The sequence below is a fragment of the Lonchura striata genome, chromosome 4, assembly GCF_050655825.1.
Source record: "Lonchura striata isolate lonStrDom1 chromosome 4, ASM5065582v1, whole genome shotgun sequence".
Lineage (NCBI taxonomy): Eukaryota > Metazoa > Chordata > Aves > Passeriformes > Estrildidae > Lonchura > Lonchura striata.
Window position 1 is genome coordinate 20,494,109 of NC_140706.1, and position 18,262 is coordinate 20,512,370.

An 18,262-nucleotide genomic window follows, 5' to 3' on the forward strand; every position below is an offset into this window, starting at 1 on the left:
TTTGAAGATATTTGTGAGATATCCATGAGACCAAATGACACCAGACATCTTTTGGGCCCATGTCTTTTAGTTTTTAAATGAAAGCAATGCTGCATTCATTGTCATCCCTTCGAAAATATAATTTGGAATATCTCCAAAAATAAGTTATATGTTAAATGAGGTAGGCATAAATTGAAGGGAGATGACGGGGAAGTAATGGTGCTTTTGTTTTCTGTGGCAGGAGCACTTATTTTCCTACCTGGTGTCCATTCCTGATTTAAAAATACATTATTAAATCCTTATCAACAGGAAATAAAATAAAAGAGAGGAACAGCTGAGGTGAACTAATAATGGCTGCTAGCTACCTGATTCCCTTACAGCTCCTGCAGCCTCATCACTTTGGCAGGAGCATCAAGGAAGTTATGGTGACTTTTGAGCCTCAATTCAGATTTTCTTAAGTCATCTGTAGGAGAGTTGACATTCTAATTGCTCCATAAATTGTTTCAGCTCAGAGTTTGTTAAGCACTGACACATTTTACTGAAAAAAATAAAGGCATGTAATTTGACACAGTGACAGATTAATACCTTAGCATTAGATTGGCAGAACAATTAGATGGCTTAAATGTTTCCTACATCTTAATGTCTGTGCTACTTCAGGAAGCCACAGTAAGTCCTGCTTTTCAGAAGGATATGTTGCCATTTCAGTGATAGAAGTAAATCAGGCTATCAAAGGATTTAACAGGATTACAAGAAGTCTTGCAGCAAATACATTTAAATCTAGAAAATTAAAATCTGGGGAATTTAGGTTCAGCATGGTGTATTTAGTATGGTACTCACCACTGGCATCCCATAAGCTGATACTTAGTTCTCATTATATATATGCAATTGGTTTTGTGAAAGATATTGAAATAATACAGTCAGAACTACAGGAAAAATACAACTTAAACAAGAGAAAACTGTGTTTCTACTGACCTTTCCTATTTATAATGTAATCAAACTAGTATTTATCTAGAATTAAACCTGTTGAACTTGATTTCACTTAACTATAATGTTGTAACAATTTAAGTGACTGTCCTCCGCTGACAACCATCAGACAAGTATGAGCTTTTTTAGTGTAAAAAAACCCAAAACCCATTGAACTATTTTTAATACAAACTGTCTTTAAGTTAGTTCTGAAATACTGATGATTCCTTGAAGAACATAGATTCAATATTATTGAACTGGTATAATCACTAATTTAGGCAAGAATTCATTTTTATCAATTTGTTCCATAATTCCAGAAACAATTAAAGAATATTAGACTTTATCAAGCTGGAGGTAACTGTGATACAAATAATTATGACTATGTGGAAACTCAGTCAAAAATATTATTGCTTGGGTAATATTTCTTTATTACTTGGGTAATATTTCTTTGGTTACATATCTGAGTCTTTTTAAGTTGTTATACAGACTGGTGTACTATGTTTAATAAGCATAAAAAAACCCCAATCAAAACTTTATACGTTGTTATCTTATTTTACTCCTCCTCCCTAAAACAGACAGGAAATATTCAAGAGAAGCAAAACAAAAATATCATATAAGATGTAAACTGGTGAAATTTTGATTCTTACACCAGTTTCACGTTTAATGGACTTCAGAAGTGTGATATGTTTTGCACTACTACAGGCAGGAGCAATATTCATCCTTTAACTTTGCGAAGAAACTAATTGTAAAATTGGATGGATGTGTTTTTGCTCAGGAAAAAAGATTTTATAAATGCTAAATTCTCATGTTGGAACTTGAGAATGGATGGGATGTTTTTATCATTACGGGCTTCATGTTCCTGTGTTTCTTTGATTTACACCTGAATTAAGTAGTCCAACTTATTTTTTTGTTTTGCTTGTAGTTTTATTACCATAAAATTTTAAGGAGGATTCTAAAATGGATTTTTTGTTGAACTGAAGCCCACGGTCTGAAGTTGATTTATTACTGAATAAGTCAAGAGTCTCAACCCAGAAGCAGTTAGGAACTGGACTGAGGCCAAAGAACATGAGAGTTGGCAATCACATCAACAGAACTGTAGAGATGAAGGGAAACTTTAGAGGTCATTTAGTGTATCCTTTCTCTCCCAAGGTATTAGCTACATTTATGTTATCCCGGGAAAAAAATTTTCTAGACATTTGTAAAACTCATCCCAGATTCTGTAACCTTCCTCTACTAGTTCATTCATCCTCAAAGAGTTTTCTAATTTCTAACCTGACTTGTCATTGTTGCAATCAGGACATTACTTCTAGTTTTTTTCACTATGAGCATGCAACATAGATTGTTTCCACTCTTGGGGTATTTTCTTGCCTTTTAGGTACATTAACATTACATATCTGCTTTCTCTTCTCACCAACTCACTTTCATTCATCTAGCATGAATTTTTTCAAATATAAAGAATTATTTAACTGTTTCTATTTTTCTATGACACTGTTTTGTTTTATTTTTATTAGTTTTAATTGTAAAGGATCATTTAGCAGCATGTGTTTCCTTTATCATGTCACTATGATCTTTCTTGGAGCTGCTACTTATTAGGACTTTATACTCATCACAGTAATGAGTCTTGCTGGCTTTAAGGATTGTTTAAGAGGAACTATTATTTTCCACCACTTTTCAAGTATTGAAAATTCTCACTTTCATTTTATATTCTTCATTCTTTATTTCTACATTTCTTTCCTTTGCATTGAAAAATAAATCAGATTTTCAGAATTCATTATTTTATATCATTCTCTCATACCCTGTCTCACAATACTAATCATTCCAGCAACATGTATAAAAGCTTTCTGTACTCCCAAGTATTTTCTTAAGCACTGAAAGGAATTTTAGAATTAGGCATGATATACATGAAATTATTCTAGTACAGAAGCAATTAATATATTCATTATTTTGGTGCAGTTGGCATGTCTCAAGCAGTGGATTTGTGTTTGACTTTATTCAGTAAGACTGTTTTAGAGATGGCATGCACTATCTCTACAGTACACGATAATGCCACATTCAGAATGACAGCAGTCCAAGCCTTGGGGCACTAAACGCTTCTTGAGATATGTTCAACTGCTGTTTAACTGTATTTAGCCTAAGGTACAGAGAATTAAATTGCTGATGCTTTCTCACATGTTTAAGTATTTTTATAGTTTCTTGGCATGTCAGAACATGCCACGGCACAAACTGGGGTGCAGTTCCTGAATTACTACAATTAGAAGGCAAGAATTTCAACAACAGTACTGTTGTAGCTGTAGATCCCTGTAGACAAGCTTTCTTTTTCCCCCTTAAACAGTGATTTTCTACAGTATGTACTCTCTCAGCTGTTTTCTGCATTATTGTTCCCTGATCATGTAGTCGATACTTGTTAGACTTTAAGAGCTTTATTGTGTCCCTGATCACACCACTCATAAAACAGTCATGGCTTTTAATATAAAAGCCATATAAACGTACTCCACTTTAATCATATAATGGTGTTTCACTTGCATTTTGGATGGCCTTCTGAATGTAATATATTTGTGTACAGAATGCAGAAAAAATGGGGCTCACCCAAACCACAGTCTCTTTGTTTACTATATAACTGTTCCTAGTCTTTTTTTCTTTTCTCACAGTAGCTGGAACTACTCCACATGCATTTTTTATAGGTCCTCAATAAATGGAACCATGCAGGGATATTATGGGCCTGTCAATGTGGAAAGCAAAATCTGCATGTAGTCATTGATTTGTCATAGATACTATTCAGAACTCTGCCAATGACTCCTCAGATCCTGTGGACCAAGCTGCATGGTTTGCAGAACTACTGTTGCACTGCTGTACTACTACTGTATGGCTACTGTGGTTTTGTACTCCTCCAAGACAAAGGTCTACAGCTAGGAATGCTTTCTGCAGATGTTCAAATTATTGTGCCTAGATAAAGTGTCACTATTGGTTTGGAAGGTTTTCCATCTCCAGGGACAAGTGGAACGAATCTTTTGCCAACCAAAGTACATCTTAAGTCTGTTGTTACTGGTAGCTTTGCGCATGGTTTACAGAAATTAAAAAGTGAAAAGCTCTTTACATTTTTCTCCTGTGTCTGTGCTAGAACCATGTCACGACTAAATGTAGGACTATAAAATATATTTTACAAGAATGGTTGTTAAAAATGTGTAGAGTGGAGCCAGAGTGAGCATTCTTGGCTATATTTCTGCAATGTGTGTGTAAAATAAAAACACATAACTTGTAACATGAAGAGCCATAAAATAGAGAGGGTTGGAAGGGACCTTAAAAATCATCTAGTTCCAATTCCCAGGTGTACTTTTTGACTACTGAGTTCATAATACTGTTTATGTCCTTGCTGAAATATATTAACCTCTTTTGATCAGGAATAGGAGGAGAGAAAATAGTTTATTTAGCATTAAACTGGAGATAGAACATCATCTTTTCCCTATCCAGCCTGCAGTGGTAGGTGCCTTCCTTTTTTGACAAGAAGCAACCCTACTAGCCCTAAGTGAACAGTCAGCTACAATCAGCAGAAACATTAGTATACACATAAATATTTCCAATCACTTACATTCTTTTGTACAACATTTTATGGAAAACGTAAAGCATATTGTGCCTGGCCCTCAGAGGCCACGGGATGGAGGTTCCCTGGCTGTCCTGCTCGGCCGCAGGGCCACACGCAGCGGCCGCCCCGAGGCTGTGCCCAGCCGGGTGCGGGGGCCGGGGATCGCTGCGGGTGGGGAGCACAGCAGGGACAGAGCACGGGGAAACTGAGGCACGGGAATGAGGGAAGGACACTTGTCTGAGTCTGCAGAGATTTAATCTCAAAGTGGGAGCAGAGCAAGTGACACATCTGAACCTCAAGGAGTTGCTTTTAAAGGGTAGAGGGAACACAGGGAGGACACAACCTGTGACCAACAGGAGGCATTAGGGGAGGGGAGCAGGGTAAGAGCTCCCCAATAGAAGCCAACACGGGAGGGAGCAAAGCCTTCAATCCAATTCTGCTCCAAGGAAGGGATGAAGGACAGGGAACACTCCAGGAGCAAAGAAGTGTGATATCTTTGACAGACAGGGGTAAAACAAGGGAACAAGGGAGGCATACAGGTGGATTGACAAGTAGATTGACGTACGCTTTGGCGGGGAAAGGTGTGGGAAGCAACTCAGGACTGAACCATTAGGGAAGTATGTACCCAAATGGGGTACATAGGATGAACCATTACAAACTTACAACAAGGAATATTAAAACATATTACAGAAGAACAAACTGTAAAATAAGAGACTACCACACATATCACTGTGAATAGGAATAGTTAATAAATTTTTTTAAAAACCTAATTTTTATCAGATAACTTTTAAAAATTTGTGGTGGAAGCTTCTATTAGATCCAATGACAAAGTAGATTTTAAGGCCCTTTAAATTTTTTTCCAATTTTTTCCCAAGCTGAAGTCTGGCAAATCTGTTTTAAAAGTACTACATTTTGAATTCTCCATTTACATATATGCCTAAAAATTTTCATAAATATCTGCATTTTAGGGAGTGGTTGTGTCAAGTTCTGATCTAGAGATACCATGAGAAGATATGCTTGAAAATAAGTTAGAGGATACTTTCTGATGACATCTTCTGATGATCTTTTTGTGCAGATAAAAAGTTGAATTTGACTTGTCTATACAAACTCTTAGAACCTAATGCCATATCTGGAGATTTCAGTATAACAATAAATATCACATATCTTTCTCTACTAATTAACTTTGTGATATTTTTTTTTTTTGTTAATGAGGGGTTTTTATGCACAAATTTAAGTCCATTTCCAGATATGTAACTGTAGTTGGAATCTGTTGTGCTGCTCTTTGATGATTTGCCAGTTCTGCTGAAAAATTTCTGTGTCATATTCCATTAGACTTGTCAGTTCTCAATAGGGTCAGTACTGGAGTATTTAACTTTTAAACCGAGAAGCACTAAAAAAAAATTTAGCTTACAGATGGATATGTTTCAATGCAAATTATACTAGAGGACATGAGTAAATTTATTTTTATTTTCAAATTTAGAGATTGTTCAAAACTCCATGGGCTAGGCAATTTAAAATGCTGACCATAGAGTCTGCAAAAGAGGGTTGATCTGTTTCGATGAATTACCTAAATTCAGTTCCTGTGCAGCTGAAGTGGCATGACAGTTTATCCAAATTAGAGGTTAAATCACTGTTATGAAGTGCAGTGTATAGAAAGAACCCCATCTTCCCTTAACCCACTAGTTTAGGTATGTCAGTTTTAAACAGATGAGAGATTAAAATGCAGCAGGTTTCAAACCATGTTAGATTAAATCTGTACTCAAATGCTGATTCAAGCAGCAAACAGTAGCAAAGGTGAAGAGATGTTCCCAGTAGGCACATACACAGAGCACACACATAGACCAGATATATATTGAGTTGTCCACACAGATCACACTCAAAGCCCTCCCATGAACACAAACAGCACAAGGGGCCCCATTCTGTCCTCCTCTGGCTGGACAGATGAAAGATCAGTAGTGTTAATGGACAAACCCATATCCATACATGCACTCATAATAGAGAGCCCATTCCCAGAAAGAGTTTGAAGGGAATTTAATAAGAGGACAGAACAAATGGTGTTCATCCAGACACTATACACAGAATATAACCAGAAAAACGTATTACCCAGCTAACTATTTACATATGACTGGCCCTTTTATCCCCTTATATTTCTATTTCCCTTCTATCACCTAAACTCCTCACTTGTCTTCCCCATGATTTCTCCCCTAAACATCATCTAAGTCCTTTGCTATCCCAGATTCTTTTCCCTATATCTAATAATTTGCTCTACATACCTAGACAGCAATCCCCAGCATTTCACTGAAAGATGATTTTTTTTTCCTGAATCATTGTTTTGAGTTTCTATCTGCTACTATACACCACTGTGCTACTCTGGGCCTGGACAGATGGACCTTTGAGGATCTGATTGCCCTATGGTGGGCTGGGTAGGTCTGTCAGGGTAGTATTTGGGCTAATATTGTTCATCCTGTGTCTCTCTGAGCTCTTCTGTGGGTGTGCAGATAAAGTTTATCACATAACCCAACAGGGCAACTCAGCAACACACTGACTTGGAAGATTTTGCTTCTTAAAAAAGCATTATAAGGTTCAATTGTACATTAAGTCCTCATGCTTCAAAATAAGGAGTTCCAGTATTTGTCCAGAAGTGAATAGGAGAAGCACTACAATGCAAAATGGTGTACTTTCAAGTGCATGATTCAAAGACCACCAGCATGGGAAGGATTTTTATGAACTGATTTATTGCTGACTCAAAATTTTTTTCACCTAGAATGACTCCATCAGATATAATGAGATGCTAATTGTTTCAATTTGGAAAAAAACCCCAAAGTTAAATGACAACAAAGGAAAATCTTTTCAATAAATATATATTCTTATGTTTTAAATAAAGGTCAAACTGCTTTGATCAGCAGTTGCTAATATTATGTCAGATAATAATTAAAATACCTGAAGCAAGCATAATGTTTAATGGCCAGGGTTTTTTTTGGAAATAAGGTGCTGGTTCAAATAATTTATAGAATTTTGAGGGAATTGGCCCTGTTGTAAAAATATGAAAAATTCTGCTTAAAAATCAAAGCATATGAGGGCACCTGAGTAGTTAATTATGTTTCTTATCATTAGGGAGAATCAGAATAATGCTGATTTAGCTGACAAATAGAAGATTTTCCTGTAATTATCTTCATATTCTATGTATGTTTGCAGGACACAGTCATCTGAAAACTGATAGGCTGATAAGTTTTCATAGTATTGCATTCTTCACTGGAAAAAAAAAAAGTGCTAATTGTGTCTGAGGGAAAAAGCCTTAAAAATAAATCAGGGAAAAAATTTAAAAAAGAAAAAATCACTTAGTTTCCTCTTCCCACCCTTACACATCTTAGTTACAGGGTTACTCAATTATCTAAACACCAGGGCTGTTTCCTCATTATAGTCAGTGATATTTCATTGAAATATGAAATATGAAATACATACAGTAAGTTCTTTTAAATGTTGACACCTATCAGTAGCAAACAGTGTACACACTCTTTACAATACTGCAATAAATTATTTATTAAAACAATTTTTATATGCTTGAAAAAAATCAGGACAGGAAGAAGATAAATCTGACTTTTAAGAGCTTTTGCAATTCTATCAGCATTAAATCCACAGATGCTGAAATGAAATATGCTTTCTCTGCAAGCACATGTTTTAAATATTTTAAATTAAAGTAGTTTATTCTGGAAGAGTGAAGGATTTTTGGTTGTGGGGTTTTGGTTTTTTATTTGTTTGGGTTTTTTATCTTCAGCAGTGGTCTTTTTTTTTTCAATTTATAAAATTCACAGCTGGAATTGTCATCATTTGAGAAGGTACTCTATCATCCAAAATCAAAGAAAAATAGTCAAAACAAAAGTAACAGAATGAAGTCAGAGCAGGCCTTTGAAGGAGTTTTTATAAGTTTGTATAACACATGTTATTACAGGCAAAAATTATTGTTCACAAGAACTTTGGTGTTGTAGTGGGAAGGTAGGAAGATGCCACAGCCCGTATGAATACCTGATTATGTTTCCATGTTGAAGTTCCTTGCTCCCTTTTAAATTGATTTTTAAATTAAAAAACCCCTAAATATTTCATCAAATAAGTCATGTCATATAAAATTCATATCAAACACACCTGAAAAATTCATTTTTTAGAATTCATTTCATTTTGGTTTATGTTGTCAACTTTGTTTGAATATAATGTTGCTACTTTGTAGGCAGCTTCAGTTATTCCTTTAGACCATAAAGTATACTATAAATGAATAAAAGCAAAGTTTAAGAATCTTACCCATTCCCTAAAATACTTGAGGTAGTTTTTAAATTCAGTTGTATGCAAGTATCAAAATACAAATATTAAATATAACTGCATTGCAAACAGGCAGGAGTCAATCCTGTAGACCTTGGAACTTTGCTGGTTTTCAGTGAAAGCTCTTACAAGTGCAGAAAACTTAGACATAGTGAACAGGAACAGGACCCCTTCTAGCATAGTGTGTCAAATATAAAATGTTTCTATTTAGGCAGCACTCAGATTCATCCCATGCCCTGCCATGCACATATGCACTGGCCTTATTTGTGCTATTGCTAAAGTTTAAAACCCACAGCAGAGGTTTTATATGCTTCTGCAATTACTGATTGTACAACTTATGTAACATATTGTGGACTAACAACTCAAGTGTCCAATCCTCAGAAATACAAGCAGAAGGTTACATTATATGAAAATTCAGTCCCTCTGTCAATAACAGATCTGATCATTTGCAGGGCATTAAGTATATTTGTAAGTATTTGCAGGGTACAGGGTCTCAGGATCCTTCCACATAAATTCAGAGTATTCTCTACAAAAAAATTCAAGGAAAGGTATTTTTAATAATTTCTAGAAAATTGGCAGTATGGAATTAAGTGCTTCTTTGACTCTTTCAGATGTCAAAATTAATTCAGTACCTAATGCCAAATGCTTCTGAAATTGATTTACAGGCACAGGAAAAGGATTAATAGCCTTGGTTTTTTTCAATTATTAAGGTTGAGAATAACTGTACAGATCTGCTTGTTGCCTCTGGGCACATGCAACGTGAAAACATTATTACTGAGGAACTTACTGCCACATTCCTACCAAGATCTTTAAAAATACCTTTTGTGCATGTAAGGATTCTCAGTTTCAATGGGAGTCACTGTAATATTAATTTGTAATGACAAACTCTCTTTTATTTTCAGATTCACGGCCTCTACCAGATGTAGCCCTAACAGGGAAGTGCACCCGAGAATGTGATGAGTATGGCCACTCAGACTCCTGCTGGATGCCAGTCCGCACTTCTCCGGAGAGAAAGCAGAAGAGCCAGCCAAAACTCTCCACTTTCATGCCTGTCGATGAACGGGGCAGTCAGGAAAAGCTGGCCAATGGAGAAGCCTCCCTCATGGGTGACCGCAACAGAAACCTCCTTAACAAAAAGTTGACCTCATCCTATGAGACCTTCAGCGCAGCTAGTTTCAGCAAAAATGAAGAAGGCAACCCAGAGGATATCCCCCTTACACAGACAGGGGAATACAAGCCATCTCCTGTCAATACTCTAACTAGAAGAGAAGTTTACCTGTAGGCTAAAAAGCAGCAACAAAGTTCTTTCATAACATAAAAAAGAAATGGGGCAAAAGTCTTAAAATCACAACATTTCTAAGAAAAAATGTGAAACAATAAAGAGGGGGCCACCAAAGAGACAAAAGATCTGCCTGCCACTTCTGCCTCCATAGCAGGCGTGTAATTATACTGTCTGCCTGACTATACTGTACAATGTAGAAAACATTGCTGTTACTTGCATGTCTAATTCCCCCTCGCTGATTTTTATTTTCCTAGATCTATGGTTGCAAATTCCTCCCATAGTAGCAAGCTTGATTAAAAAAAACACGACACACTGTTTCCCTTCTGCAGAAGCATGAATTAAGCCACTCATTTTGTTTGTTTGTCATCTGGCTTGTTGAGGATAACAGGTCAGGGAAAATGTATTCAAAACATACCATCTGAATTTTGCTGATCCCCATCAGGGACAATCCTTCAGAAACCATAAAGATATAGGATAAATATAAAGGAATAATCATTAATAGGCACTTTGTGAAGACCACAGCTTTAATATTCTCACTTCTCATCTGAGGCTGGAAGCAACAGAAATGCATTCAGCCTGAGACTGCAGTCAAAAACATGGCATACTTCCCGTGATTCATGGACTCTGGTTCTGTTTTATCCATTGAACAAATGTGTCTTGCTGTGTCTCTTTCTCTCTTTTTCTCTCGTTCTCTGTAATGATTATTTCAATGTAAACACAATTACTAACACTTATACCATAGGATAGCAATGATAAGCTGTTAAAATCATTATTTTGGGCAAGACTAACATTTAGCTGGGAAGATTGTAATAACAAAAAGGCCAAAGATCACACAAAGGATCAGGGGAACTGCTAAGTATTGGGGCTTGACTTAGAAAATAAATGTATTCACAAAAAACCACATGTACTCATAACACAGCTTCAGTTACATTCTATGCAGCAGCACAATTCACAAGCCCAGATGACAATTTTTTTTTTTCCAGTGTGGTTCAGTTGAATGCCCAAAGGAACTGATGCTTTTTTTGTAATGACATGATACATTGCAGCACATGCTGCATATGATATGCTGCATATGCTAGTTCCAGGGAATTTTTAAGATCAAAATTAAAAAAAATAGTAGTAGAAGAGGCCATGTTAGTGGGAATGCTTGATGGGAGGGAAAAAGGTGGACAATGGGATAATGCAGTAACAACAGAACATTACAACTTGGATACAAAAGCTCCTTTTCAGATTGCAAGGCATGGTTGCTATGTCTGGTCATCAGTGTTGCAGCTTATCAACTGCTTCAATTATGTCAAAGATTATGATAATGAAAGCTTTCTTAAAACCAAGTGCATTAAAACCAAGAAAAGTGCAATACTAAATGATATCAAGACTCAGAACATTTAGCATTATTAAAAAATGGTCTGATAAACAGTGGTATGATACCTAGGAGGTCAAGAGGAGTTAAAAGGAGTTCAAGCTACGATATGCAAGAGCTGTAACAATTACCATGGTGAGTGCTTCTTGGAAGGAAGAGGAAATGAAACAGGGTTTTGTGCAATAAAAGCAACAAAACATGCAGAACATCAACCAATTGCTTTGTAGTTGATGCTGTATTAATAATCACAGACTGAGCTCAGACATTCAGACAAAAGTGACAATCAAACACAGCAAGGACAGCTCAAGGACGGAGAAAGCATTCAGATCCCTGGCTGTTAACTGGCGTGAAGGCATGGCTAGATGGCTCTCTAGTAACTGTAGTCATAATGTAGCTTTGGGTAGTTTCTTGCTTTGAAGAAATGCATAGAAATAACCTTAAACACTCTAAGGTAGAGGTTGGTAAATCAAAACAACTCATCACATTTATCTTTTGAATTCACTTCTCCATATAGTGGGTTGGCCTTTTCATTCTCCTCTCTAAAGTTTACTTTCTTCAAGTAACATTAGTTTGTGTATAGCAGTTATGATGAATGGGCATATTTTAGAAAGAAAATATTAAAATCAAAGATTATTAACGATTGAACATTTTTATGTTTAATTATTTAAGTAATACGGGGAGATGCAAGCTAGTACTTTGTTATGAGACTGAGTATAGCAGTTACTGCTTTGTAAAATCTGTAAGTACCTGTTTAAAAATGCTTCTAAAATGCTTATGTAATGTAAACACATTTTTCTTGCACGTTTCAACAGAATACACAATTGCATAACAAAAATGTTCTACAGAACTTCCTTTAATAAGATTTTATTTAATATTACACACAAGAAAATAAATTAGGTAGCTGGGTTCCATATATTCTTAGACACTTTTTCTACAAGGCTAATAATACAGGTTATAATAGACCTTCAGATTAAATGGATCAGCAGTCACTCACCAATTTTTGCACCACATAAGACAGTCATGAAATAATTTTCTTGTGTGCATCTCCTTAGATCTAAAATGTGTGAAAGAATTTTTTTAAAATCTATCTACTGTAAGTATTCACAGTAACTCTTGTGGAACTAGCCACTATTAATATGCTGATTACTCTTCTGACCTGGCATGACATACAAATATATTTTGTGTTTGTATTTTTCCTCTTTATTTGAAATAGGTTAAATCTGGTGCCACTCCATAAATAGAGTGCTTTTGTATAAAAAATAAACAAATAATGCTATAAAAAATAATTAGGGTGAATGCAAAATATGCAACTGTGCCTTTTATACCTATTATTATGGTAAAGTGGTAGTTGGGTTTGAACACTGAGGGGTAAGGGGCTATTCCCAACTTTTTTGAACCTGTATATTTACCTGTGTTTATTTTCTGAGAAATTATAAATAATATATTTAAAAACAAGCCTTTTGCCAAACTCAGTTAATGGACCAGTCTTAATTATTATTAACACAAGGCTGTGGTTTAAGTAGGTCTTGAGGATTTTTTTAATTACTGTTTGTGTGGGGTTTGGGGCTGTTTTAATTTGTTTTTAATTCTGCTGCCTGGAAAAGTATGATCAGTCTATATGATAGTTATTTAGCAAGGTGTCACCAGTTCATGTTGCCAAGAAAATTGAAAATTTTTTTAATAGCTTTTAGCCTTCATCACATTTTATTTGTACAGTATAAAAAACATCCTTTTCTTTCCTTCCATGGGAAACTCAAATGAGATTTGCATGTATTTTACATTAGGGCACCTTTATAGATTGATGCGTTGATATATAACTTTATATGTATTAGGAAGTTCAATAGCTTTGGTCTAAAATCTAAGACTTATTCCAGATCTCAGACCCACTATGTTTATTGAATATGGTTTCTGACTGGCCTGCTGCCTGAGTTTCAGGAAAAAAAGTTAAACATTATTTTTATGTGGGGGAAAAACATAAATGTGATTGAAATGATTGGCTGAAAGGCTACCCTAGAAGTTGTCAAGCAGAAAAATCATGAATACAGATAAAGATCTTGCCATAAATCCAGCTATCACCAAACACTTGTAAGAAAGTTGAACAATTAAATATTTTTCTTTCTGTTTCTTTTGTGATAAATATACAGTTTCTTTAAGAAAAGTAGATTAAAAAGCAATAGAAATGAAATCCCATCAGTTATCTTGTATTACTGACTGAAAAACGTAAGCACTAGGAAGACAACATTCACCAGCTACCTGGGGTATGCTTTCAGACAACTTTTCCTAAATTTTAAAGCACTTGCATTCAGTGTGGTACGATCTGTTTGTAATAATAATCATTGACTATTGTTCTGCAACTTGGATGTTGATAGTGAAGCAGAGAACAATTTATCATTGTTTATTATGAGTCACTATGCACGCAACTATGCTAAACATGGCAAAATGTATTAAACGCTAGTCCACCTCTATTTATGAAATATTTACATAATTTAATTTGCTTTTGTACAGTTTTATGTAAATAAATTGCTTGTCATTTTTGTCTCTGCAAATTAAAATATAACATGTTCAACTGGTTTCCCATTTGCCAGTTTACTTTCTTGGACAGTCTATTCCAATTTTAATAGATTAAATCACATGCTAGTTTCAATATTTAATGGTATTTTGAATAACAAAGTTGACACTGCTTAGTAACTGGCCTCAGATTCAGCTGCAGAGGTAGCTGAGGTTTTACCTCTCTGCAGAGTGAAATTTGATAGAGGCAAGGTTACTGTCACCCAGGACAGCACACAGCTATTTTCACAGCAGAAAGAGAGTACTTGTAACCTGAACAGTTGTTTCTGATTACTGTTCAAGAGGGCTTATTTTTAAAATGTGTTCAAATCCTTCTTATTAAATGGAATAATAAGCCTTTAGTAAAAGTCTATGTATTTCCATTATGGAATGGCAATTTTCTTATTAAGAACAAGGCTGCTATTTTTTCCAAGAAGTTTAAAACTATTAACACATCTTAAAATGTCAGTAGAGCATCTATACTGAGACAAACGATACAATTAATACAGAAATTCAGGAGGAAAAAAAAAAGAGAAACAAGAGCCTCCAGTTCTCTCTAGCTGTGAATCAAATTATCCGTCTCAGCATAACTGTAAATCAAGAATGAATCCTCCTCCAGAAGGAACATCTAAGAAGAAAGAGTTTATTCCTTAGCTGTCTGGATCACACACAGCATTTTTTGTCTTTGTTTGTTTGCTTGTTTGTTTTAAAAGAGCAGGTTCCAAAACAGCCATTTAATTGGGCTTTGCATCAGTTATAATATGTAAAAAAGTGTTTGTGGGGAGAGGGATCAAAGGTCAAAACTCCTTTCACTGCTCTGTGTTATGCAAAATACAGAATTACTACAGAGACCTTGGAAACCATTGAAGACAATTTCCCAGTAAACATCACAGAAAGAGCCATTTATATCCTTTTACCTTAGTTACAGATTAGGCTTTGGTTTTTGTGGATACAAGCTGGCCAGAACATTTAAAAAAAAAAAAATTTCATTGCAAATTTCTTTCTCTGAATGTGCTTTAAGTTAACATTTTCTAGTCTGCTTTAATGAATGTGTCAAAGATTCTTCCTTCCACAAGCAGAGGTCTGAATCTGCAAGCCTATGGGGAAAGTTTAGTCCGCCACCTGACCCTGGATCTCTCACACTGCACTTGAATGAGCTACCCCTACACCCCTTTCAGCAGTAACAGTATTTTAATGAGTAACTTCAATCAAGCTTTCAAGTTTATTTTATATTAGTTGTAGTATGCCAGGCATGACCTTATGTTTGTTTGTCTTTTATCTGCATTTTCTTGTTTACCCACTGCATCCAGGGAGGTGATTACAAGGAAGATAAAATAAATTTCCTGAGCCACTAAGAGTGGTAAGAGAGGATGTATAAACTAGCAAAAGCAAACAATTTATGCTCCCCTTTAACCCTGGCTTCATTTCTCCCTCCTGCGTTGCAGTAAATTGTAAATCTTATGCAGAGACTGAAATTAATAAATGTGACCTAGGCAGAAATAATTTCTTGTCTTTATTGAGCCTCCTGAGGGGAGTGTATAGAAGATGCTTAATAGTTCATAAATATGCAAATTATCTAGCCTTTGCTGAAAAGGAAAGCAGTGCTAGCATGAGATGAGTGCATTCCTTAGTAAAATCATAGGATTCTAGTCAGGCAGTTCATCTAGCTCTTCCTTCTAAAGCAAGTACATCTGTTTTAAAGACTGAGATACACTTACCAAGAAACTGGGGGGTGGAGGGGGGGCAGGAAATGCAAAATATCTATTCTGTACTTGTGTGGAATGGCCTCTGGGGGAAAAAAAGGAACAAAGAACAGCAAATAGGTATAATGTAATTGGTAGAGAATTGCTAGAAATATGTCTCTTTAGGACTTTCTAACTGATTTAGGGATATGAAAATGGGGAGACATTAATGAATAATTTTTAGCTATCTATGGTGTGGTACTGTAATTTATGAGAAAGGATTCTTTTTAATTATAAGGCACGTGATTCTATTTAAGGTGATGTTTTTAATGACTTAGGCAATGGTTAAAAAATGTTTGTGTATCCGTATTCCTTTTTTGTAAGCTTACTAAAGCAAATTTCAGCAGGCTTCTACAGCATTCACTGAAGGAGAAGACAGTTTTGGAACAACCAAATAGGCATTATATAGTTTTCATATTTCTATTCTATTTTCAGGATAACAATCAACTTTTTCATGTTCATGTTATAATAACAAAGGAAAAAAACCCAACACTTTTCAGTTGTGCTTTCAAGGATAATACTGAAGGAACAAAGAAGCCAAGGTAGTATAAAAGCAGGTTAGTATGATGTTTACTACTCCTTTGGTAAATTCAAACTCATCAAAATGTAGTGTCATGAAGAGAGCAACTTAAATAACAATGAAACACTTAAGTTTTTCCCCGTCCTGTTGGCAGAGAAGAAAGAAAAGACTAGAACAAAAGGAAAATAAAAATGCTGTATTTTTACTACCAATTCTCAAGGATTTCCAGCATCTATGGAATTCCCCAAATAGCAATACTGGATTCTACCATTTCCCACAAAAGTGTACACTTTTACTTTTTCCAAAGGTAATTGCAGGTTTTGTAACTTGTAGTAAGTCTAGTTGGAGAAAATCATCTTCCTGACTTTTTCTTCTTACATAGTAACTGTGTTGCATGATTACAGAAAATCAAGCTGATTCTATCTGTGGCAAGGTTATGGTGTTAGTAATTTGTTTGAAGTTAGCTAAATATGTATTTGATAAGATAAGCAGAACTGGAGAAATAAGAGTAAGATATTAGTCTGAAAAGATCCACAAACTGCTGCACATGCTGTTATGGTTCATTATTTAGGTGTGATTAAAAAAGAAGAGGTGAAAAAATTCACAAGCAAAAGTAGAAGAAAGATAAAAAAATGTAAGGACAGAGAACTTGGCTAAGTGTGTGTTTGTATCTGTGTGTATGTACACCTCTTGCTTTTGAAATAGATTTTAATATTCCAAAAATTCTTTGTCATTATTCAGTTATTCCAGTGCAGGATATTGGACAATAAAGACCTTCATCAGGACATCCTGTATTTATTCTAAGGTTTAGTAAGAGAGAACAAAATATATAAATTAGCATCTACCATTTAGTCTGGAATTGTATGGTGCCCACAGAATCAGACAACTGGATAATTATTGAACCTGCTTCAGCTTCTCCCTAGTTTCCTATCTTACATAAGCTGCTAGAACACAAGTCAGAGCATTTTTTTTAATCTTCATCTCCTCTTGCTGACAGTACCTGGAATCAGCTGGGCACCTACTTTCTTTTTCTCCACCTTGCACTGGAGTAAAAGAGAGCCCTGGAACAACAGGTGATTACATATTCTTTTTCAGTCTGACCTCTGAGCATCGCACAGGCATAATGTTTCCACCCTTATCTTTAGGAGCATAAAATTATGGAAGACTCACTCACACATAACTTCATGTTTGAATATCAAAAATGGTAGAGAAAGAAGTATGCCTTGAATTTAGAATATTCTGGTGCTGTGATGAAAAAAATATTATCCTGAATTCCAGAGACAATTGAAATACTGTTCTGTATGAAAAAGAACCAACCACATGATACAACTCTATAATAACAGACTGTACATTTCTACTTTAATTTGTGCCTTACGTAGAGTTGTATGGAAAATGCACAAATGGTCCAGGTCCCTCTGAAGTACAGTGCTTTATATGTACAAGAAAGAAGGAGTCATGTTTTGCTCAACCCTAGTAAGTTAAGCCTGTTTCCAATCAGTTTGGATCCCCTGATGAATATTCTGATTATGTTTATGCATCATCAGTGAAATGATAATTATTAATGCATGATGATTATTATTAATGATGATGGATTATTAATGATACATATAGTGTGACATGCTCATTTAGGAGAGCATAGAATTAATAGAGGGGATGTGATGAAAATGTGCTAGCTGGAGAACAAGGTTTTTGTACTGTAGTTCTATAAGGTGCTATAATGTATTGGCTACAACTACTATTAAATATTAATCTAAAATTTAAATATCACTTTTCCATTTCAAAGAAAAGTTAAACAAAATGAGCATTCAGAAACAATTAAGGGTGAGAATTTGGCTTGTCATGGACTGGGGTCACATCTGAAAGTCACAGAATATTGTCTTCTGTTCTGAGTGATTGCAGATAAAATAAATTTAGCAACACTTAGAAAAAATACATCTTGTCTTTCCTTACAGAGTGATGGGATTCCAGGAGTTTACTG

General features: G+C 35.3%; 1 protein-coding gene across 8 annotated transcripts in view; it reads left to right on the forward strand.

Moving 5' to 3' along the window:
* Positions 1–14,046, forward strand: part of PCDH7 (protocadherin 7) — a 263,099-nt gene extending 249,053 nt beyond the window's left edge. For 7 of the 8 annotated variants that reach the window (XM_031504566.3, XM_085577769.1, XM_085577770.1 and 4 more), the window contains one exon: positions 9,736–14,046. In XM_031504566.3, the coding sequence (XP_031360426.2) occupies positions 9,736–10,115 (380 nt within the window). In that variant the 3' untranslated portion in view covers positions 10,116–14,046. The remainder of the gene's footprint in view (positions 1–9,735) is intronic. The other variant, XM_077782795.2, reaches the window with a different exon arrangement.
* Positions 14,047–18,262: the final 4,216 nt, after the last annotated feature.